The 24,014-nt window shown below is 39.9% G+C and overlaps 1 protein-coding gene across 4 annotated transcripts in view; it reads right to left on the bottom strand.

The window, feature by feature from the left end:
- LOC146613548 (neurocan core protein-like) overlaps positions 1-16,081 on the bottom strand; it is a 33,152-nt gene extending 17,071 nt beyond the window's left edge. For 2 of the 4 annotated variants that reach the window (XM_085377854.1, XM_085377853.1), the window contains exons 1-10: positions 16,009-16,081; positions 10,927-11,130; positions 9,677-9,859; positions 8,866-9,040; positions 8,314-8,441; positions 6,533-6,817; positions 5,891-6,034; positions 5,656-5,745; positions 5,403-5,560; positions 5,164-5,326 (exon numbers count right to left, since the gene is read on the bottom strand). In XM_085377854.1, the coding sequence (XP_085233980.1) occupies positions 5,164-5,326; positions 5,403-5,560; positions 5,656-5,745; positions 5,891-6,034; positions 6,533-6,817; positions 8,314-8,441; positions 8,866-9,040; positions 9,677-9,859; positions 10,927-11,130; positions 16,009-16,081 (1,603 nt within the window). Of the gene's footprint in view, positions 1-5,163; positions 5,327-5,402; positions 5,561-5,655; positions 5,746-5,888; positions 6,035-6,532; positions 6,818-8,313; positions 8,442-8,865; positions 9,041-9,676; positions 9,860-10,926; positions 11,131-16,008 lie in introns of all 4 variants that reach the window. The other 2 variants (XM_085377856.1, XM_085377855.1) reach the window with 2 other exon arrangements.
- Positions 16,082-24,014: the final 7,933 nt, after the last annotated feature.

Consider the following 24,014-nt stretch of genomic DNA (forward strand, 5'->3'; position numbering starts at 1 on the left):
CTTCAATATTAACAACACTATCTAGCAGGAGACCGAGAGAAGCCATTAAAAAAGAAGCCTCAATAGTGCTTGCCTCTATCTGTCAAACATTGGATGTCACATGGAAAAGTATGAAGTATGCGTAGAATTACTCAAACTTGATGCAGTTCATTTGTCTGAGTCTAGCGTGAAGCTTCAGAATATTAAGCAGTGTTTGTGTCTTTTTGACTTTTAAATGTCAACAAGACATAATCATGAAAAGAATAAACCAAGATTTTTGTAAGGGAAAAATATCTGAACTGGTGCTGAACAATATCGAACTTGTCACGGTCTGTGGGTTTTGTTATGGGATTTTTGGGTTATATTCTGGACGTTTGCGGTTACTGATGTTATTAGGAGTCTTCTGTTTTCAGTGTTATTGTTTGGCTTTGGTGTCACGGTTATCTCGTGTTTTGAATCTTCAGTTTTGGTTATAGTCTAATAATGTTGGTAACATTCTCCTCAGTGTTTCCTTTGGCCTCTTCCTGTCTTTTCGTTTTCCAGTTATTATTTACTTCCTGTTTTATTTTGGTAGTTCATTTGCTCCTGTGTTACTGTGTTTAGTTGTACTTCCTTTGTCTCATTGTCATTAGTTTCAGCTTTTTCTTATTACTTATTTCTTATCCCCTGCCCACTTCACTTGAATCCCTCATGTGTATAAATAGTGTTATCTTCCCCTCAGTTCTTGTTTCAGTGTCTGTTTCCTACGTGCAGTTTTCCTCCCCTTGTGTTCCTTGTCAGTAGTGATATTCTGTTTTTGTCTTTCCTATGTATGTTTGATTTGGAGGCTTTGTGGCAGCCTGAAATAAAAGTTTCCTTTTCAGTTTACTTCCACCTCCCCTCTGAGTCTTCATTTGGGTCCCATTACCTCTGCGTCATGGCAAAAATACTCAAAAAAATAAACAACTATAATCAAAATCTAAGATGAATCCACTATGGAAACTTTGGACAGTACTGTGCAAACAGGGATTTTGAACAAGAGTCTCAGGGCTTTCTTTCAAAGTTTTTCTTTGGTCATTGGCTGCTTTTTCATTTGTTTTTCAGCTTTTTAACCCGAGAGAAGCATCTGGCCCTTCAGTTGATCCACCTACTGTTCATTAAAGCCTTACCAGAAATGGTCTCAGTGGAAGGGTGGCAGTCAAGAAGCCGTACTTAAGGAAGGGAAACAGGGAGGAAAGGATGAGGTATGCCAAATTACACAAGAACTGCACTGGAAGTCAGTGACCACAGGCCTGATGGAGTGATGAATCTAAATTTGAGATTTCTGATATAAATCTTTGTCAATATTTACAGAAGAGGTGAGGACAGAGGTACAGCAGTGAGTGTCTGCAGCCATCTGTAAAACACGGTGTAGGCTATGTGATGTTTTGGGGCTGCATTTCAGCCAGTGGTGTTGGGGACCTTGCCAAAATAAATGGAATTATGAATTCAGAAAAGTACCATCGGATTTTGGAAAGGGTCTGATTGACAGTGACATTGACTATTGGCATGACATGGACTGGCCTCCCTAGAGCCCAGACTTGAACATTACTGAAGAAGTATAGGATTGACAGAACAGAACAAAAGGCAGATTACATCCAAAGAAGAGCTCTGAATGTCCTTCAAGAACCCTGGAGAACTATTCCTGAAGACTACTTAAAGAAATGAGTAGTCTCTTAGGAAAGAAAGCTTGTCTAAGAGAGTTCAATTGTGCAAACTATGTTTTTGTTTCTTACATATTGTATTTCCATGTATGTTTGCACACGTTTCACTAAATCATTGCACTTATTTCCCATTTTCCTAGCAAAATATCTAGAAATGTAGGGTAGCTCATGACTTTTGCACATTAGTGAAAACTATGCCACGGAGATGAAGAAATCTTCATAAAACATATTTTTTTAAAAATGCCAATAAAATATCCACCACACTACCTTTGAAGCTTTAGTCAGCTTAACATTTATGTAACACAACGGATAAAAATCAACCCACATTAAGCAAAAATAATTAACATTGCGCTGTAGTATTGTCAGTGCACTGTATATTTTACTCTGGAATCCCACAGCTCTCTTCAGTGAAGGCTGCTCGTTAACATCAAAACATCCACACATACCTGACTGCTGCATCAGGCAGCGAATGCAACGAGGCAGACTTTGGTGTGAAAGCTATACAATTCTCTGATGTGGCTAAAATAAATCATTTCTATCAATAACATGTTAGAAACTAAGAAACAAAAATAGATTGACTTGAACTCTGAAAGTTACTAAGAGATTTAAGTGCTAAACTTTAAATGCCTGTGTCATTACCTCAAAAACAGTCGCTGTTAGCTAAAATAGACGCCGCACACACAAAGATTCAGTCAGTCCAAACAGAATCAAACTGAAAAGCTCTGCACAAAAAGCCTCAAAATTAAATCAGTAACTCCAACATAGTTTAAACACACACTGAACAGAGATGCCTGCAGTTTTAAAACCACTTTCATCCACTGTGCACACACACACAGACCTGTGAACCTGCTGAACACTGACATGTTGGAAATGGAAAAAGATGATTTCCATTTCACTCCTTTTCTGTTGTCTGCTCACATTCGCAACCAAACTTGGTTCCCATGTCTAAGGTGCAAATCCCCGTTCCACTGATACACTGGTGGAGATGTGCTAATAGAGCAGCATCACACAGGAAATGGTTCAGAGTATAGTACAGCAGCACAGTGGTCACAAATACAAGTGAGTGTCTGCTTGTCTTTGTTACTCTGTAGCTAATGAAAAACCACCAAACATTAAAGAAACACTAATGAGTCACCCAATCAAGCATAGGTATAAAAAATAATAAATTCTTATTTCTTATTTTCTTTCAGCTGCACACTAAAGGTCTGTGTTTATTTTTACGTTTGTGTTCATTACATCTTTTCTCTTTCCTGTTTAGACTATTTTTTCCTTTGTTTTGAATTTAGACAGTGTAAGTTTGCTTTTTTTTTCGGGGGGGGGGTTGTGAGTTCCAGTCTTACTTTGATGATAAGTACTCTCGTGTGTCTTTGACTTTGTGTCTTTGTGTCTTGTTTAACCATCAGTGAGTGTGTGTACACTGAAGGAAATCATGGTTTTAACGAGCTATGTTCAGCTTAAATTCTGAGTCACGAAATTAGTTCTGTTTTTACCTGGCTCTTAAGTATCAAACATAAAAACATGTTATGTGGGCACACGCTACCTTTTCTGGTGTGATACCCATTATCTCTGACTGGAGCTTTAAGTTTTTTCAAGCCAACTAATGCAAGGAAAGCCCAGCTATGTTGAACTTGCTTGTAGCGCGATGACCTGGATGACTGAGAACCTTCACAGACACCTCTCTGTTTTAGTATTTACATTTGTTGTGTTGCTTCAGTCTGCTGATGTTTGCTCAGTGCCTTGTTCTACTGTCTCCAGCCTTGAATCGTTTCTGCCCTTTGCTTTTCCAGACTGACTTTTTGTTTCAACTATATCCTTGCATTTCAGAATTAAAGCTCACATTTTGTTTTTGAGCTCAGGTGTCTTGAAATTGGATCTTTACTCTGCAAACCATTACATTCAACCCATATGGTACCCAGTATGTACGTAACAAAAGCTGTCATGTTAAAGGTTCCCCAGAAGAGTTAGCTGAAAAGTATAATACATTTATTTGTATAATAATGTCCATATGTATAGATGTGCTACAGAGGTGCTGTTCCTGTATCATGATAATAATGTTTTCCATGATAAAACTCTCTTCTGGAACAAATGGTCTGCATGTGTAGTGTTTTCTTTAGTAACTTATAATATATAATAAATACATTATCAAGTGAGGTTTACTATTAGCCAAATTTAGGCTACTCATGCTGGTTTGCTAGTGACAGTTTTTTAAAGTATTAGCTAACTTGTTGGCTAATGATACCTGAGTGCTCAGATGGCATCATTGATCAGTTGCAATGTTGATTCATTGTTATGATGACATGTTGCCATTGCCATTTTTTTCCAAAGGAAAAACTCAGTGACAAAAATGAGAAACAATTCAGTGACCCTACTGACCGCAGAAAGTTTGAGAACCTCTGCTACAGACTGTATCCCAGTGTGAAGAAAGCCGCCGCTTAAAGCTAGAACTCGTCAGCTGTCACACTTTGTATCAATCACAGCTTGAAAGCAGTCCTGCGGGAGTGGCAGCTGAGCTACTGTATGTCAGTGTGACTTTAATTTCTCTCCAGACTTCAGAGTTTGTTTTTCTTTCAGGAGTTCTGCTCTCCTCAGTAAAGGCGTCTGCTTCCCCCCAATGTCACTGTTTCTTAATAAACTTTGTTCCAGGAGCTTAATGCATCATCTTGTTGAGTTGCTCATCCCTAACATCACACACTGTGCGAGTTACTGAACAAATATGCTCCAAATACATGCTCATAAATATACACTGGCATTAAGCCCTGTCAGTGTTTCATAACACAGATGCTGCGGTTCTGAAGAAAAAAGGAAAAATCCAAATAAGATGTCTCCTTATGGCCTATTTCATCCTATTCCTCTTCCCATTTCTCCCACACAGACCTGAGCTCGATTTAACATCTTTTGATCAGATTTTGACAATTTTCTCACAGTTCTAAAATGTGTCTCCTAAGAAATGGCCTTCCTCCTGTCTCAGCTAGATCCAAATTTAGAATCTGAAATACTCAATTTCTCACAGTTTTGATCTGTATTTGTCTAAAAAATATATACTTTTAATGTAATAGTAAAATTCAATAGAAAACCTGATCGCAAATTAGTCTTCTCAACAGACTCAATGACCATGTGTGCATTCAGGTCTATAATTTGAGTATTTGTGTCCTTTCTTTCTTCTCTTGTTATGTTTTTTGAAGTATTTGGGGGCATTTTAGCCTTTATTATGATAGGAGGACAATTGAGGGTAGACAAATAAGCTGTGAGAGAGTGCAAGGAGAAGAAATCCAACCCTGTGCAATAGACTTATGCCATATAGAGCCTTTAGAGCTATAGCATGTCCCCTTTGTCCTGTTATTCTTAAACTATACAGAATAATAGAAATCTCCAAGTAAGACATACATCAAGGTCTGTTTACACATTTTGAGTTCATTCAGTAATAAAAGCATTTTAATGTAGTAAATCCCACTTCACTGGCTAATCTTAATTCACTGGTTTTAAACAGGACACATCCACTCACCTGATGGTGCTGTACTGGATTCCTGTGAACCCTCGTCGACCTTTTTCGTCACAATCTTCTCTTCCTCCGACTCTCCTCTCGGTGATTGGGTTCCCTCCTCATCTTCAGTCCCCACCAGATAGTTCCAAGGTTTCCAAATGGACTTGACGATTTTGGAAATAACCTAAAATTAAAGTTTATTTTATTACAAAGTCCCTGTTTCAGTGTTTAAAGTGTCCCAACAGAGTCTTAAAACCAACCTTCTTCTCAGGAGGAGTTGGATGGACTGGGGGCAGGAGAAACTCCTCAGAGTCGGGTCCAGGCTCCAGTGATGCTCCCCAGTCAAAGGAGTTCTGTCCCGGGATTAACTGGAGGGTTACATATGTTGTCGAGGACTCTGAGGACCAAGGGTCTGAGGCTTGAGACAATGATGTGAATGTTCATTTGTGCTGTCTTTGCCCATCAAACCCAGTTTTCTTTCTTATGGGAGTCAATATTAGCATTTGTACTTACAGGCATCAGCACTGTGAAAGGAGTCCTCCTCTTCTAGGTCAACCAATCCCGTCCAGTTGGAAGGTGAAAGCTCGCTGTCATCTGGTGACTCTGTGCAAAGAAAAATACACTTTTAATTCTTCTATGTTACATTAATTCTCACTGTCTACATCGACTGATTGGATGAGCAAATTTTCTGGTTAACCAGATGGTTGGCGTCACTGGTTCATGTGCCTACTGCAGATAAATGTTACACCTCTGATTGTGGTGGTTTGTTGTGAAGTCACGTCGGGACTAGCTGTCCCTGTAGAGTCAGCATCGCTCGAGCCTGCGAGGTAGCTCCAGGGCTTCCACAGGGAGGTGTAGATCTGAGAGATGGAGCCTGTGTTCTTCACTTTACCTAAGAAACAGGGCAAAGAGATTTGCTGTTTGTATGACATTCACTGAAGGTTTTTGCCTCTAAAAGCTTTACAGAGTTTTAATTTTGACGATATTAGTCAGCACAAAAGCCCAAACTGACAGCTGAGCATCCAGATATTAAACTTAAGCATACCCCGTCTTTTCCCTCTCTCTCTCTCTCTTTCTCTCCCACAGCTTCTGTCAATCCAACAGTTTCTCAGATATGAATCAGAAACAAGTGTTGCCATAGCTACAACATTGGCAGTGACATTTATTGTCATTGTTCCTGCATTAATAACACTCAAGGCTTTGTTTGGGAGTGATATGTTAATCACATCTGTGTATGTAATCATGCCTGTAGTCATTATTAATTCCTGTATGGGAAATAAAACAATATTCTATGTTACAACCTTATCATACTATAAATTCACTGTATTGATGTTTTCTGCTGTGTTAATACTTAATTAAGAAACATCATTTGACCCCTAGGCCACCATACCTCTGTAGCAGTAAGCATCATATAGTGCTGTAGTGTTGTCAGCGGTGTCATTGGGCGTGACCGTGCGGACTCCTGGCTCTGTCCCTCCACAGTCAGCACGAGGCCAGGTCACTGGGTAGCGGACGCTGCCATCAGACAACCAGCCTGGGGCACAGCTGTCCAGGCCGGCCCTCCAGGCCAAGTACAGCTGCCCCACTGTGGCCAGCTGGCCCCCAAGGGACACACAGCGGTCGGAGGCAGAAGAAAGTGACAGTCTGCCTGGGACCGAGGAGTGAAACACCTCGCCTGGAGCAGGGAAACAAAAGAGACAGCAGTGCCTGTCAAATTTCTAATAGGTTAAATAACTGAAATGCCACATAATGTTATATAATAGTGCTCGATGTAAAAAAATGAGGCTGGTGGTATTCTAAAGTAAAGTGCACCCTATGATTTAACAGTTTGTAGAACCACCGTTAGCAGCAATAACTCAATAACATTATCTGTACGACTTTTTCAGTCTCTAACATTATTATGGAGGAATTTCAGCCCACTCATCCATAAAATGTTGCTTCGTTTCATGGAGGTTTGCAGGGATTCATTCATGCACAGCTCTCTTGATGTCCCACCAGAGCATTTCAATGAAGTTGAGGTCTGAACTTTGACCTTTGATTGTTTTCTTAATTTCTCATTGTACTGTCACATGACACAACTTTAGTCTAAAATATTTTGGTATAAAGATGAGTTCATGTTCAACTCAGTAACTGCAGGTGTCCAGGTCCTGTTTTTGAGATGTTCGAGCTAATAAGCTGCGTTTGAATTTTGTGCATTGTGGCCAAACATCTCCACTTTGGTCTCGTCTGTACAACAGACATTGTTCAAGAAGTCATGTGGTTTGTTCACAGTTGCTCAGTCTTTTTTCTAATTGTATTATCGCAAACACTTAACATGCTAACTGAGGCTTGCAGATTCTGAGACATGAGTCTTGGGTTTTTGCAGTTTCTCCGAGTGTTGCACGGTCTGACCTTGGGCTGAATTTGCGGGGACCTTCACTCCTGAGAAGATAGAGGCATTGTGATAACACACCTGAAGAAAACCTCTGCGTTTATACACTTGCTCCAGATCAGTCAATCAAGTGGGTTTGATTAGCTACACCTGTCTGTACCTTACCATTTTAATTCCCATGAAAACAGTAAGGTGCACTTAGTTTTTCACAAGACTGAATATATCTTACAGAGGAGGTGGAGGAGAAAAAAGTGGATAAGGAAGACTGGCACATGCATAGTAAAATATATATGTGTGTGTGGGTTTTTTTGTTTAATTTTTATTTATTTTTTTATTAGTTTGAGGGCAGTATTTAGTTTTTCACAGGACTCTTTGTAGACCTGTAAAATCTTTTTAAGTTTTTTGGGGGTTTTTTAGTTTCTGCAGCACGCGTGGCTTAAAGGCCAAAATTCCTACTGAAAGTATTGAAAATGTGAATATTTTTATATAAAAAAATGCAAATAATAAAAAATAGGGAGCCATGATTTTGTAGCGCATGAACTTTAATGGTGTTTTTTTTATTGTTATTTTAGATTGCTGACTTTCTTTCACATGTGTACATGTGGGTTTGGTCTGTGTCTTTTCACTTGATTTAGTGAGAACAATAAGAACACTTAAAAAAAGTCCTGACTTATCCCTTTAATGTTGTAGCAGAATATGATGCAAACCAGCCAAAAGCTGTGAGAGCTCTTGATGCTGTTTTATATCTTCTCTTGTGTGTGTGTTTTTGTGTGCATGAATGTGAGTGTGTGTTTGTGTACCATCCAATTCTTTTGCAAAACAGTACACATCAAACAGCTCTTTTGGGTCCCTCTTCCCATAATTCCTCACTCCAGCAGAGTACTCCTTATGTCCGTAGCAGCCAAGCTCTGGAACCTGGACAGCATATCTGTGGAGACAACCATTTGGGAGTGATGTAAGTAACTTTTTGCTTTTGTTTCAAAATAATAATAACTTGAACGTTTTACTGCGTGACAAATGTGTTAGATCACATATCAAAGTGTTTCTTTTCATTAAGACTTTAAATATCAGTAAAGAATAAATTCTTATTTGCATTCTCTTTTAAAGGGTAAGGGATTAGAATAAATTAGAATAAAATTAATAGCAAAGAAACAGCAACACAGAAAAGAACACGATCTTAAAGTAGATGAAGCAGCAAAAAGAACTGAGGAATATTAATAGAGAAAGCAAATGATCCAAGAAGAGAGGAAGCAAACAGGATAGTCATTAGTTTCAGTCCTTCAAAGCGCCACAGTGTTGCAGAAAGTGCAAGCAGCGAGCAAGAGAAGAGAACTTATTGATTGTCTCCTCACCGAACAGTCTGATCATCCAACCAGCCAGCAGAACAGCTGGCGAAGTTGTCATGGTACGCTGCCCACAGCTGGGCCGGAGTGGCGATCTGAGCCGAGTTTTCCTGACAGGCTCGCTGGGCGTCACTAAACGAGAGGGCGTAACGAGCGCTGGGAGACTGGTAGTGAAACACCACACCTACACAGACAGACCCAGAGACAGGTGGCAAACTGTTTTAATTCCTTTTAATTTGACAGATATACCAACACAGTCAGAATCAATACATCAGGGGAATGTAATCAGCGAACATGTTATTAGGGGCCACAAACAGATCAAGCAAAGATACTCTAGTTTTGGCTGAAATTTCACACATGAGCACACAGAAAAAGAAAAAAAAAGAGAGAGCGAGAGAAACCGGTATTGGTATTCAGTGCAAACACTTTAATTAAATGAATAACAAAATTATTCAAGCGGAAAACCAAATAACAAAAACAAAACAAGCACAGAAAGCATGACGCTACATTAATTAAAGCAGTCATTATAATAGCGATAGAGTGAATCAATGTTATTAATGCTTAATTAAATAAAAAAGCAAAAAAAAAGTGGTTTGGGGGATGAGGTGCTTCTGTTTTAAAAGCTGCCATTATCTGTTTTACATTAGCACAACAAGGCTTGGCTGCAATAAAATCAATTAGGCTGGAAGAGGAATTTTAAAGCCCTTCGAGTTAATGCACTTCACCCTCTGTGCATCACTTGTGCTTAACCTATATGTTTCCTTTGGGGCCCTAAACTTTCCACACACAGAAATCTCTCGTCGGCGGCTGCTGCACTTACCGGACACCACCAGGGGAACAGTGTCCTTCTCATAGTCGTTGCCCATGACAACCTGACAGTGGTAAGTGCCTGAGTCGTTGGTACGGAGGCTGGAGATCTCCATGGTAGCATTCAGAGGGTTGGCAGCGTATCCTGGCAGCATGATGCGACCACTGAAAGCCTTATTCACCTTGATTACATCGCCTTGGGCACAGAAAGAGAGGTTTCATCATTAAAGAGATTTTAGAGGTAGAAAATAAACTTTGCTACATGTTTGCGTATATGGATCTAAAAGCCTTTGCTACCAGCAATGGGGTGACCCACTAACACCTAACTGTCCAACAAAGTTAGAACAGTTACCCCCCCGACATGGTTTTTGGTTTTTAGTCTTTTCTCACCAGTTGTTTGAGAAAGTCACTGTTTGCTGCAGAGATCTGACATTTAGACAGATCCACGATCTTAAAGGAAGTATGTTTTGTCCTTGATTTCTCTGCTTCCTGTTTGGGATTTATGTCTCTAATTTCAGGTCCTCCACTTCCTGCCTTTGTTTATTTCCTGCCTGTAAGCACCTGTGCCCCTGTTCTGCCCTGGGCAAATGTAGTCTTTGCCTCCCTCCTAGTATTTGCGTACTTCTTGTTGAGCGTTGCAGCATTTAGTTAACCCCGTGAGTCTCCAAATTATAAACTGCACAACATGTTAGCAAACAGTTTCACGTTTGCATATCAAACACATACAGAACAACATTAGCATTCATTTTGTGCTATATTTCTTTCTCCACCTGATCTCTGTTCATTTCTGAGGTAAATGTGACTTTTTTGCTGCTGAATGCTTTATGCTATGTGCTAGCAATTTTCTACAGTGCGTTGTAAGAGCTCTTTCACTGAAAACAGCTGGCAGCTGTGCCCGATAAAGTGTTAAGTTGTCTGCTGTATAGTACCCTGTGGATGGATTTAATCAGCACTGCTCAGGCAGATTGGACATTTAGAACCGCAGGTTTATTTCACTTTTATTCCAGGAGCTGTTACCATCAGCTTGTTAAGATCTTTTCCCCTCTTTTCTTTTGTGGCCTTAAGATAAATTCTATAAATACTGCAGCCTGGCCAGCTGAGTCAGCTAATATCTGTGAACAACACCTCACACATACACATTTGATCTGTTGTTGATACAAAACTATTGATTAGTGTAGCTTTAAGTCTCACTGGGTATTCTGACTGAATAAAGTCAGAATACTGCTGACTCAGTGAAACAGGAACATTAGGTTGTTGTTTTACCTTTAGCAGAAAGCACAGTCTGCTCCGAAGGAGCACCTTGTCCTCCCCCTGCTAGCCTAGTACGAGTCCACAGGAGGTGAGGAGGGCCAGTGGAGGTGCTGGTCTGGAGGGTGAAGACACAAGGCAGAGTGGCTTTGCCTGCCAACATTTGTTGCACTGTAGGATGAGTGATCCTACGCATGTTCACAATGGAGGAGGTTGCACCTGGAGAGGATGAACAAGAGAACAAACATGATTATGCAATGCGTTCAAGGAAATTTAGCTTAGAAGAAATTAAAACAATGGAAAGTATATATCTATATCTATAGATAGATAGATAGATAGATAGATAGATAGATAGATAGATAGATAGATAGATAGATAGATAGATAGATAGATAGATAGATAGATAGATAGATAGATAGTCTTTCTGAGTTTTTATTTGAACATTATCTGCTTTTTCACTCATTTTCAGTTCAGTATACAAAGACCATGTTTATTAAGCCATTTAACATTTCCTATGACCCATTGAAGCATAAAAAGGAACCTAACTCAGGGGAGGAAACAGTCTTGTTGTTTTAAATTGTATCTTAAGATGTTTTGCTACTAGCAGCCTGTCATGAAAACACATAATTTGTTCAAATTTATTTAGCTGAATCTATGAAAAATGTCAGCCATAACAAAGCGTGGCAGAAATAAAATAGAACCAACAAAGTGGTTCACAAAGAGCTGTTTAGCTAAAACGTGGCAAATCTCAGCATTCTGTACAGTGTGTCCGAAAAATTGGGGGGAAATGAACAAGTGCAGGACAAAAGAAGTAACAGACCTAAAACTCTATCTAAAGCAGATGAATAGCACCTCAAACTCATGTCCTAGGAAAAAGTCCAGCAAAGACCTGACACAGAACCTGAGAAATGCATCTGATCCATCTACTGTTCACTGAAGGCTCATCAGAAATGGTCTCAGTGGAAGGCTGGCTGTCAAGAAGCCATTCTTAATTAAGGGAAACAAAGAGAGAAGGCTGAGGAATGTCAAATGCCATGTGCCATGTTCTGAAAAATTAGCAACAGGTCAGCAGGTCTTATGGAGTGATTTGAATTTTTGGTCACCTACAGAGGAAGTTGGGGGAGAGGTTTTGTGGAGAGAATCCATATTTGAACATTTTGGTATAAATCTTTGCCAACAATGAAATTAACAGAAAGCTGTCTAAGAGAGTTCAGGCTGTGCTGAAGAATAAAGGTGTTCTTACCAATTATTGACTTTGATGCTCATTAGAATTGCGGAAACTCTGTTTTTGCCTCATATACTGTATTTCCATGTATGTCTGCACATGTTTCAATAAACCACTCCATCTATTTCCCATGTTCCCAGCAAAATAAAAAGAGATGATGGTTGGCTCAAGACTTTTGCACACTACTGTACATACATGAATGATGTCTTCTGGTTGATTTTGGTCATTATATGCATAAAAGGTTGCACGTACACAGGAAGTTTAGGCTGTATTGAAATTTATAAACCAAACTGACTAACACGATATGGCATTAGTTGTTTTCAATGCCACTTTCTGTGCACAAAATATTGAGTTCTGCAGATTGATATCAGCAACTAACTCAGTCTGGTTGCCATGACATACAGGTTTAATGTAACCATGACAACACCTGTACAGATATGACTATTTCCTACAATCTTCTGACATTTTTTGCCACACTGTGCACATTACTGTAACATCCCAGCCTTCTGTTATTGTATTATATCTATATATTTATAGAGGGTTGAACCTATGTAGATAAATTATAATGATAGCCAACACTTGCCTTGATGACTGAGCATTGTCCATCCACTATTAGTGAAGATTTTAGGATACATCTAAAGTCTCCAAAAGGACCCTCAGTTCATTCATTTATTTATTTTTGGTATATTTTTAATATAGTTTAAAAAAATAACATAAACTGCTGCTTACCTATTTATATTTCATTGTTTGTTCATAAGCCTTTTCTGTTCCCTCACCATTAAAAATTTCACAGTTAGTCAAGTACAATAGAAAATAATCAGGGGCATAAAAAGAGCACATGTATGAAAAAGAAAAAAAACTGCTTTATTTGGAATAGTGCACACAGAGGAACAGAATCCCAGAAAGATATTTCTATCTGCATTTAGATTGGACGGCTTTCACAGACTGAACCCCCTGAGAGAAACTCCGCGCAGAGGACGCCCCCGCTGCCTTCCCCCCAATCAGATGTAATCACAGAATCACAAATACGAGGGAAAAGAATGAGAGCTCAAACAAGAGGCAGAGCAGGAATGAGAGAGGGATGGAGGAAAATAGTTAATCCAACAAACTGAATGGAGGAAGTGTACCTCGTAGCCTGGAGGTGATGGGAGGGGAGAAAAGAAAACCCCAGGCAAAGAGCTGGAAGTGACATGAAAGGATGCTCTCTGTCATTAACAGACCCATCTGTAGTTCCAAAAATAAAATTTTCTTCTTGGTCAATATTGTTCCAACTATTATGGACTTTAAAGCTCTAAGTGTAAAGTGTAACTTAAAAATATTTATGTTGCTGTCATTTACCACTTAAGAGTCACATGTGGGTAGGATAGCAATCAGAGCACATTCCAGCTGCAGCAGATCACCAGGTACTGTAGGTCTATCTGTGCATTAAAACCACAGACAGGAGTTAATTGAACTCCTCATCTTGTTACACTGCAATGCTCCAGAGGCCTTAGGTCGTGACATCCATGTGGATGTTACATTGACGGGCACATTATTTTAGTTAAGCTGATTCTTCCATGTCAGTGGCACTCCCCAATGGCAGCAGCCTCTACTGTGGGCCAGTGAGCCGCACCACACCACAGAGAAGAGCCCGAGGTCCAAGGTCAAGCAAAATCCCCACCGGACTCACTCTGTAACCTGCAGGATCTAAAGGTTCGGCTGCCAACATTTGAGAATCAACATGGGTGTTGTCAGCTGTCTTGACAGCCCTCCAGAGGTCCCATGTACATTTCCCACCAGGTCAAAGCTGATCTGTCAGCACCAGGGATGCTTTCTAAAAATAAAAAAACCTCCCACAAATACGCTTAAATCTGAAGAGGGCAGTCCCAGAAATGTAACTGCTTATCCATCAATTAAAAAATGAGTGCTCAGCTTCCAAAGATTTAAATTTTAGTAATTTCAAGCAAACCCTTCATTATGTAGACAAAACAGCATAAAATCACACCTGAAATGTTGCATGCTACAAATGAAAGATTGTATTTTATGCTAATCATTTGTACAAAAACACAATCTGTCCAACAGCCTAAGCCTTTAAAGTCTGAGTCTATCACAGCAGAATCAAAGAGATTAAAGTAATGCATGCTCACTGTATTGTATTGTATTTTTTCCTCGCTCTGTTTTACTGGAATAGCTCAAATGGAAATGCCATGACCCAAAATTTAAACCTAATGTGCCCAATACACTGAGGTCAGTTGGGAAAAGTCTGAGTTTAGCGCCTTGATATTGTTCACAAATTATGTGAACTTTTCTTGGAGTATTTAATGGCCAAATATCATAAAAGTTTGTGATATTGTACTTGAATTTAGTTTCACCAGCCCCATCATCTTTCACATGTCTGCACAGTGTGAAGCTACAGGTTAACTTCAAAGATTGGAAACTGCAGGAAACAGCAAGCTGTGCTAAGTCCATGTGTAACAAAACAAAAGTTTTGTCTGTATCAACACAAAATCTTTAAAATGTGTTCAACATCAGCTGAGGGAAAGTTACATCCTGGCGTGCTTTGTTTTCAGCCTTCACACTAAGCCAAACCACGCTGTTATCTAATGCTCCAACAACATGCTTTCCCCAAAGTGTGCAACTATTCCTTTATAGAGAAATCCATCATTAGGCTGGTATATAATAATCCCAGGCTGTTATGCAAGCAGTTAAACCTTGCAGAGGTGCGTTGAGGCGATCTGTATTTAACAAAGCACTTTGCACTAGCCAAAGGTAGTTTTTTGGCATTTGCTTGTGATTTTCATCAACTCATAATGTGACCATGTGTATCTGTTGCAGATCTGCTGAAATAAAACATTACTACTGTGGTGAAGTTTTTACTATAAACTCTGTACACTGTTTACAATTTTTCTTCAGTTTATACAGTTTATATAACCTTAATATAGCTCTCTCTGTTTCCCAGTTTTAAATCTTGTTTAGCCCACACTCTGTTATATGCACAAGGATGACTTTATGGTGATGAACTCAGAGATGATAAAATATTATCTGCTCCCTTCAATTCTGAAAAAAATCACAGGCTCAAATCCTGCTGTTTCATTTTAACAGTTGGAATATCTTTCAGGTTTATTTTTAACTCTTCGTTGTGCAACAAAAACAGACAAAATACTTTTGCATGTGGCGAGATAAAACTGTATGTTGTCTGAGCGCAGTGACTAGTAAAGTAATGCTCTGATTCTGGAAATGTGCAATGCAGGTTTTCGTTTTAATGAAAATCCAGGCTGACCACTGCCGTGCATGCCAATTGCAGTGAAAGTAATTAAAGAGAGAAACTTATCTTCAGTACGGGCAGTCAGCTGGCTGGGTGTGGGACCTGAAACCTGTGATACTATCCAATAGAGAGCTGCAGCTCGGGGATGATTTCTCTTTTGTTCTGTAATTGTGAATTTTATGCATAGTTGTAATGGAACAGATGGTCGGCTAAACTTGCATAAATGGGCTTGGAGCGGTTCCAGCTCAGTCCCTCTGAGCATGTCTGCAAACATCCCCAACATGTCAGGTCTTAAAACAGTCAAATTATTACAGACCTGTCTAGGTCAAGGTCTATATACGTGTGTGTGTGTGTGTGTGTGTGTGTGTGTGTGTGTGTGTGTGTGTGTGTGTGTGTGTGTGTGTGTGTGTGTGTGTGTGTGTGTGTGTGTGTGTGTGCGTGTTGTTGTTGGCTCTTTTCTGTTCTGCTACGATTACTCCACCTCCCTTTGTTCTTTCCTGTTGTCTCTGGTATCTCTATCCCCAACTGTATGTCGACTTTGTCTGTTGTTATTGTTATTATTATTTGTGTTGTTGTGGTGATTCGTTTCTGCAGAGCAGAATGTGCAGGAAGGAGACAGAGAACTCACCCAAGCTTAAAGAGAGCAACAGCATCAGAGGAAAGAGGATCTGCTGCCCAGCTGCACACAGAGCGAGCCCCATCCTAGACCTGCTGAGAGAGGGGGAGGAGGGAAAGTAGTGAGAGGGAGCGATGATATGGGAGTGAAAATCACTCTCAATCGGAGGTAAAAATGTTTTGAAAGTCAGTGTGTTTGTACAACTGAAACTTCAGGTTTTATGCTTGGCGCAAAAGTATTTTAGTTGCTCCGTTTCACTTTAGCTTCAGATTTTTGACACAACTATTAGAGTCTCCTCATTATTTCACTCTAATATGATTTTGATCTTAAAAAAATGACAGATTTGTGCATACACAAAATTGGTCGAGTCAGACAATTGCCTGATGCCGTACATGACATTTAATTTCTAGAAACACATATTTGCGTATTAATATGTTTGCAGAATGTCCGGATTATGGATACAGGAAGCTTTTTGGATTCCACTTGTAGTTTAAGTGCTATTAACCAATCACCTCTGAGCAGACTTTGACACCATGCTAGTAAGCCATTTGAGTAGCGCATTAAAGAGGGAAAGCATTTGCCAAATTAACCCATTAGCTTTTAAAAAACTATTTGCATACATAAGCAATGATTAGTGGACAGAAGAGGAAGTCTCAGCCTCAGGCAACACCTCTGACAACACCAGAAATACACTAGGAAATATTCCCCCATCTCCAGAAACAAAGTCATCAAGCAATAAACAGTGGGTTCCCAGACTGATGGCATTAAAATGTAATTCTAATCAAAACCACCAACTGAAATTTTCACGTGCCACCTTTTTTATAGTTGAAATTGGGCTGAATTAGATCTTATTAGAGCTCTCTATCATCTTGAAACTCTAAAGCTCTAATGCTTTCAGAGCCTGTGGTCAATAGAATGAAGAAAAATATTTATATACTAGAGAAAAGTAAAAGTAAGCTGGTTAAAATTTGATTTCTCAACCCCTTCAGGCTGTAGAAAAATAACAGCCCTGAAGGGGTCCAATTTACAGCTGCACTCAACCACAAATTGTGCCCAGCAGTAATGCCTTGTATGGCAGGTCGCTGCTACCAGCATGTAAGTGTGAGTGTGTGAAGCAGGAAATGAGGCAAATTTTAAAGCACTTTGAATAAAAGTCCTAAAATATTAGAATATGATTTTTATGAGGTTTGTTTGAGGAAGTGAAGGTTGGCGTTTCCTTTTGTGTGCCTGATAAAAACCAGGTGACGTTGTTTATAAAACCTTCTTCAAATCTAAGCAGACCAAGTGAAATTAGTAATAACTGTGGCAAAGGAGGGCTGCATATCTAGTATGTAAAATCTAAAGCTTTTGTGCCATTTCAACACAGCAAAAAGGAAATTACTCGCAGCATCCTGCTCATTCTCTCTCCAATACAAGTACAGTACTGTGCAAATGTCTTGAGTCACCCCTCATTTATTTTGCTAGAAAACAGGAAACGAGTGCAGTGGAAATAGAAACACATGCGTCAAAAACAGAGTAACAAGCTGTTGTTAAATATTTGGTCCAACTGCCTTTATTCTTCAACACAGGCTCAACTCTTCCAGGCAAGCTTTCTTCTAATGTCTCTAAGTTTTCTTCAGGAAGAGTTCTCCAGGCGTCTTGAAGGACATTCCACTGAGTCCATTTCTCATGAGGCTTCAGTGAATAGTAGATCCATCTCTCAGGTCCTGTGTCAGGTCCCTGCTGGATTTTTTTTCCCCTATTCCGTAAGGACATGACTTTCAGATATGTTCATGTGCTGTAGGTAGCTTTTTAAAGCATTTCACTTCATCTATTGTTCACCCATTGTCCCGTTTCTTCAAAACACCTAGTTGGCGTGAACATATTTTTATGTCTGTCAAACTATGTTATCTTTGATATTTTTCATAGATTCGACTACATAAATGAGAAAAAATCATGAATTAGGTGCTTTTATATGCTTGAAAGATCATAAAACAAACAAATAAAACCCCTTTCCTTTGGAAATGGTCACGTACAAGGACCGGACTAAGTCAGAAAGGCAATGTCCAAAAAAGATTTTTCTAGATCTTCAGAATGCCTGGAGTGCTTTTGCTTAAAAGCATGTTAAAAAACTAGAAGTCTGACTCTTTGGAAGCAAAATATAAAGAAAGATTTTCAGTTTTTTCTTTAAGATTTTTGCACAGTATTGTACATACATCCATAAGTTAAGGTAACCAAACCTGTGGAGCCCTGACAAGGAGCAGCATCAAATAGTACTGACAGAAAAACTAATGCTGACCTTCACAATGTTTCTGAATGCACAAATTTCTGATCCTTTATTCACTCCTTTCCATTTCCAGCTTACCAGTGGCAACGTAAAAAAAACCTTCCCCCAAAACAGCCTTGAACACTGAATCGCTGAAAACGAAACCTTAGGTGATCGATTTTATTTATAACAAAAAAGTAATACTGCATTACAAACACACTTCACTAGAGCTTGCATCCACGTGTTGTCTAGACAATGACCTAAGAAACGCTATTGTGTGTGAGAGCCTGTAAACTGCTTTCAATCGATGAGACAAGGAGACCTTTGAACCCTTCCTCTCCTAGAAATGGTAGGAGGCACTATGGACAGATTTGATGCAACAGCTGAGGCTTTGAATATTGTGAGTCTGGTTTGATGTACCAGACGCAGTATGAGAGAAATCTAATGTAGAAAACTGGACTGAATTCTCTGACAACCCAATGGCATCGCTCCAAAGGCTGCTGTTAGACTGGGTGAACATTTACTACCGCAGTAAAAAGGCGATTGTGGTGCAGTCCTACTGCACAACATTCAGGAAATCCTACCACACATCGGAAAAGAGCTGCTGACTTTGCCAGAGGATTTGGCTTGGTGCCCGAGGCTTCTCAGCTCAATGGTGAGATGTCTGAGATGGAGCTATGTGGTATGAAATGGAGATGAAGAGAAGTGCGTGCAGTTTGAAGAAAACACAACTACTCTATGTTTTTAAAATATATACATGTACATATTTTAAGACGGGTTAAACAGCACGGGTAAATCTAAATGATTAATTCACTTGTGGACAAAGCTGTCTCTTTAAGCATTCTTGACTACACCAACACCTTTAACTGAGGTTTCCTATCAGACTCTTTGAAGAAAGTGAAATTGTTTTGAGAAATTTGTCCAACACATCTTGATTTCAGTTAAAGTAAATTATTTATCCAAGAAATCAAAAGGCCTTTTTTGCATTTACCACGGTAACAGCAACCCATGCCAACAGCATCCCTCATGCTTAGAAAGAAGATTGTGTAACACCAGTTCAGGCTTTAATAAATTACAGGAATAATGGTTGCGCTGTGTCGTGACCATGAGAAAAGCTGAGTGAAACCTTCAAATGTATAAAACCGGAGTGTGTAGGTCTTGGAAAGAAAACCTTCCTCTTGGACTCAGTGACACCTGCCAAACTAAGCTTTCATTAAACAACTATTGAGTGTGCAATTTTTAATAGTGGGCAATCATTTCCATTTTGGACGACTGAAAAGAAGCACAGACCCCGCAGTGCCACACACTTTGAGGCATCCCATCTCTAAAGGTGGGTTAGGCCCTCGTGACGGGCTGTGACAGATTGGGGTCGAGCCGTTGGGCTCTCTGCATGTTTAAGGCCTGAACCATTGGTTGAGCTGGCTGGGTGGGTGACAAGAGATTTCTAAAGGCTTGGAGAGGGTCGTGACACTGAGGAGATTGCCCAGACTTGAAAACGGAGAGCATTGGAGAGCGCTGTATCTGAGGGCCTGGGACTGGCAGGGGCCCAACAGTCACTACCCACACCAGCAGAATACAGAGCTCCGTCTGTATGGGTGCTACATGACACACAACACTGTATGCCTATAGACAGCAGCCATTCAAAGTGTTACCAGAGGGGATTTACAACATACAGTGAACCGGTCATCCAATCACAGCAGCGAATGCTAACCAGTACCACCTTTTGTTAAGGATGAGACATCAGATGTTGTGAGCGCCTCCCTCTAAATTGCCCCTTTTTTCTTTAACAGGCACAGTTGTGTCTTGAGGAGAAAAGAGCCAGAAGACTCTAAAGCTCTTCAGTGGATTTCAATGTGGATGTCCAGCTGACACATTTTCCCGATGTTGTCTGAATAGGATGCATTCTCAGAGCATTGTAAGAGCCGGCGAGGGGAGTGACAGAGATGCAAAGGAAGCTAACAGGCGAGCCTGGCAGACCTACATCATGTGAGTCTGCTGACTGCACTCATGATCATCATGATGCAGGCAGGAAGGGCCCCTTCCCCCCCCGTCCCAAATCTCCTTCAGGTTTTCAGTTGGTAGGACACTTGGTTGTTAAAAAAGCAGGAAAATATTAGCTCCTGCTGCAGTTACATGTAAATGTTTGCATGCGCAACGTGGCAACTTTACGCCTGCAGCACCTCCGTCATGCTACATGTTTTATATGCTCCAAAGGTTTATTTAATCAGGCCAGGTTGGGACCAGTGTGACTGTCATGAACATGTGCGCCACATCACAAAGTGCAGTACCTTGCAAAAAAGTCTTCAGCAAGCCTTTATTTTTTTATATTATGATTCCAGGCAGCCAGAGTGTCTGTCATATTTGAGCAAAAGTTCTCCGTGCTTTCTAAAAAGGTCTTTCACTCATTTTCAGTCCAGTCCTTGTACCCGACCATTTTCAGAGGAATTTGTTTGTTTGTTTTCTTTCTTTGTTAAACTCCTTAATACTGACTTATTTGTGCATAAAGAAGATACTATCTCAAGGAATTTTTAGTTAAATCTACAAAAAAAGTCTTAAGATAGGTGACTCAGTTTGATAAAAAGAGTGATTCTCAAAGAGCCATTAATCAAAAACTTGGCAACTGTGGGACAAAAGAAAACAAAAGAATTTTTAACTGAGGGTTATAACATTAAAAAATGGGACAAAAGCCAGCAAAGACCTGAACAGGACCTGACAGAAGTATCTCGGCCTTCAGTTGATCTACCTTTCATGACAAATGCTCTCAGTGGAGGATTGGCTATCATGGGTTCCTTCATTAGGAAAGGAAACAGGGAGAAAATGCTGAGGTATGCCAAATTACATATGAACTGGTCTGCAAATCAGTAGCAACAGGACTGAAGAATTAAAAATTGAAGGTTTTGATATAATCTTTTGTCAATATGTGCGGGAGAGAAGAGGACAGAGGTCCACCAGTATGTGTCTACAGCCATCTGTACCACATGGTGAAGGCTCTGTCTTGGTTTCGGGCTGTATTTCAGCCAGTAGTTGTTGGGAATCTTGTCAAACTTGATGTATGTTCAGATTTTGATCCACCGTGCAGCACCATCTGCAAAGTGCCTGAATGGCAACATCTTAACTTGTCAGCTTGACAATGATCCCAAACACACTGCCAAAGCAGGAAAAGCAAAGCTGAATAGAAAAACACACAGTGAAAAACTATCAGTCATGGATTAGCCTCCCCAGAGCCCAGACATCAACATTATTACAGCAGTGTGGGATCATCTTGACAGAGAATGGAAAAACAAAGTCATTTTATCAGCTGATGTTACAGATAGTTGGACTATAATCACTGAACACTGAGTTCGGTGAAATTATGTCTCCAGAAGACTTTCTCATGTTTCCAGCTGACTTTTTTTAAACTGTAAAACTCCAAAATAATAGCCATCATTTAGCATGAGAAAATAAGGGTACCGTACAAAAAGTCTGCCTTCTGTTTCACGAGCAAATAATAAATGTAACATGTTCCATGAAATAACTCAGTTTGATTTCTGATTATAGTAACGTAAAGATTAGTTTCACAGCTTTGTATATTTTTAATAATCTATCTTCACATTGATGAGACCGAGTTGATAGAATTTAAGACTGGAGAAGTATGAACATGTCTCACTAACTCCAGAACAAAACAGATTTATGTTCTTCCACTGCAGCAGGGTGGAAGCTAGCTGCAGGCAGCTTGTCAATAATACACCGTATAGCCAATTAATGCAATTGATTTCTGTGTTTGTGTTATGAAAAATTTGAAGTTCATATTTGTTTTCACAGTAAAAGAAAAAAAAATCACTTCATGCTCAACATTTGACTGAACCTTCAGGGTTTGAGGTCTTCTTTCACTTTCTGAGTGATGTAAAATCCAGGCGTTAATATTATTTCCTTTTTTTACAGCAATCTGCAAAATCTTGAGATGACAAGAGGAAGCAGCACAATCAATGTCTAGCAACGTAACATAGTTTAAGAATTGGCCCGAGGACAGAAACTGTGGCAGTTTTACAGAAACGAGTCAAACTGTCTGCCGCGTGTCTCCTACTGCGAACCGACAGCAAAAGGTGATTCCTGTTCTCCCCTTCTTCTTTAATCATATCTCACAAAACCATTACCTCCAGAGAGCAGCCGAGTGAGGAGCGGAATAACAGCTCCGGATGAGTGACAGACAAAGTGGTGAGAGGAAAAAGACGAAGGAGAGAAGAGCGAAAGAGGAAGGTCATTTTATCAGCATTATGACAATAACACACTGCCACGGTGGAAGGTCTAAAAACTGCCTCAGTAACTCTGTAAGTCTTTTTCATTTAATGTTTGTGCAAAAAACAACAAAAAAACACTGAGGCCAGTCTATCCTGGAGACTCTGCACACTCGAATCCAACTTTTCCTAAGTAACTGCAGAGAAAAGAGTAAAAAATCCAAATTGCATTGTTGATGTCGGACCATAAAAGAGGCAATAAAACCAGAGAGCATGAACATTAATTACTCAAGAATTTAAAACAACAACAAGGAAGAAAAAGAAAATCTGGATCAAGTATTCAAAAGCCTTCACACTCAGTGTGCCTGTGTGGTCACTGATTATACTCAGACCAGCTAATGACTCACTGCTCTGGCCTGGGCTTCAGCTGCAGAGAGGACACTGGAAAGCTGCTGGTCCCTCCGATTCAAGATTACACACTCCATCCTCTCACACTGACACCACTGATCTCACTGGTGCTGGGACGGGGGTTATTTAAAACAGCTCGATAACACGCTCAGGAGAGGCCGAGGTAAAATTTGACTAGATGTGTGTCCAGTAAAGTGAGAAAAGGCAATTTAGATCAATCTGAAGGATCCTTGACGCACAAGTCCAGTGAGATAGACACAGAGAAGTGTAATGACTTAGGTCAGGAATCGGCTTTGCACAAGTGTAAGTAGGTTACAAGCTGTAACAACTTTACTCTTTCTGTGTGTGTGTGTGTGTGTGTGTGTGTGTGTGTGTGTGTGTGTGTGTGTCTGTGAATTATTCAGTGAGACAACATGCAGCAGGTACCAAAGAGGAAATTTACTGTCGTGATGTTTAATGTATGTGTCGCCAGTGATTTGTAGGTACCTGAGAGAGACTGACAGCTCTTATACCATCCATCTGTTTCCTACCTTCCTGTAGTGTTATTAAGCTGCTGTGGAGCTGCACTCAACAGACCTGCAGCAGATGATCTCAGATATGCTCATTTTCTCTCTCCACCTCTTCATTCTCAGCCTCTTTCTGTCACTGCCATATGTGTGTTGGTGTGTGTGTGTGAGAGAAAGAGAGAAATTTGGTCAGCCAGCTGCGAGTTGGACAAAAAAGTCCATTTAAATGGATTTGATTAACATACGAGGGAGACGCATTATTTATAAGTGTGTGAGAGTGGAGCATTGTAAGGTAGCTTTCAGAGGAAAATAAAGACCAGCAAACAGCAGATTCTGTGTAGAGTCAATCACTGCTCTGAAGCAAATGCATCAAAATATATCAACATCAGAGGAGAAATATTGTGACTGTAAAGTCTGTAAATAATGGAGAAGAATTTGCTTGTAGATTCCAGAAGACTTCAGGCCAAATGATGAAAAAATGAATAAAAATCTTGAGATAGAGACTCAAGATTTGTAGGTACAAATCTCACTATCTCACTATGACTGGCTACAGTACTGTGCAAAAGTCTGGAGTCGCCTCTTATTTCTTTATGTTTTGTTAGAAAAGGGGGAATATTTGTACTGATTTATTAAAACGTGCAAACC

The sequence above is a fragment of the Diplotaxodon limnothrissa genome, linkage group LG18 (genome assembly GCF_057381915.1).
Source record: "Diplotaxodon limnothrissa isolate DT_005_m linkage group LG18, D_limnothrissa_male_GT1.1, whole genome shotgun sequence".
In the NCBI taxonomy this organism is placed as follows: Eukaryota; Metazoa; Chordata; class Actinopteri; order Cichliformes; family Cichlidae; genus Diplotaxodon; species Diplotaxodon limnothrissa.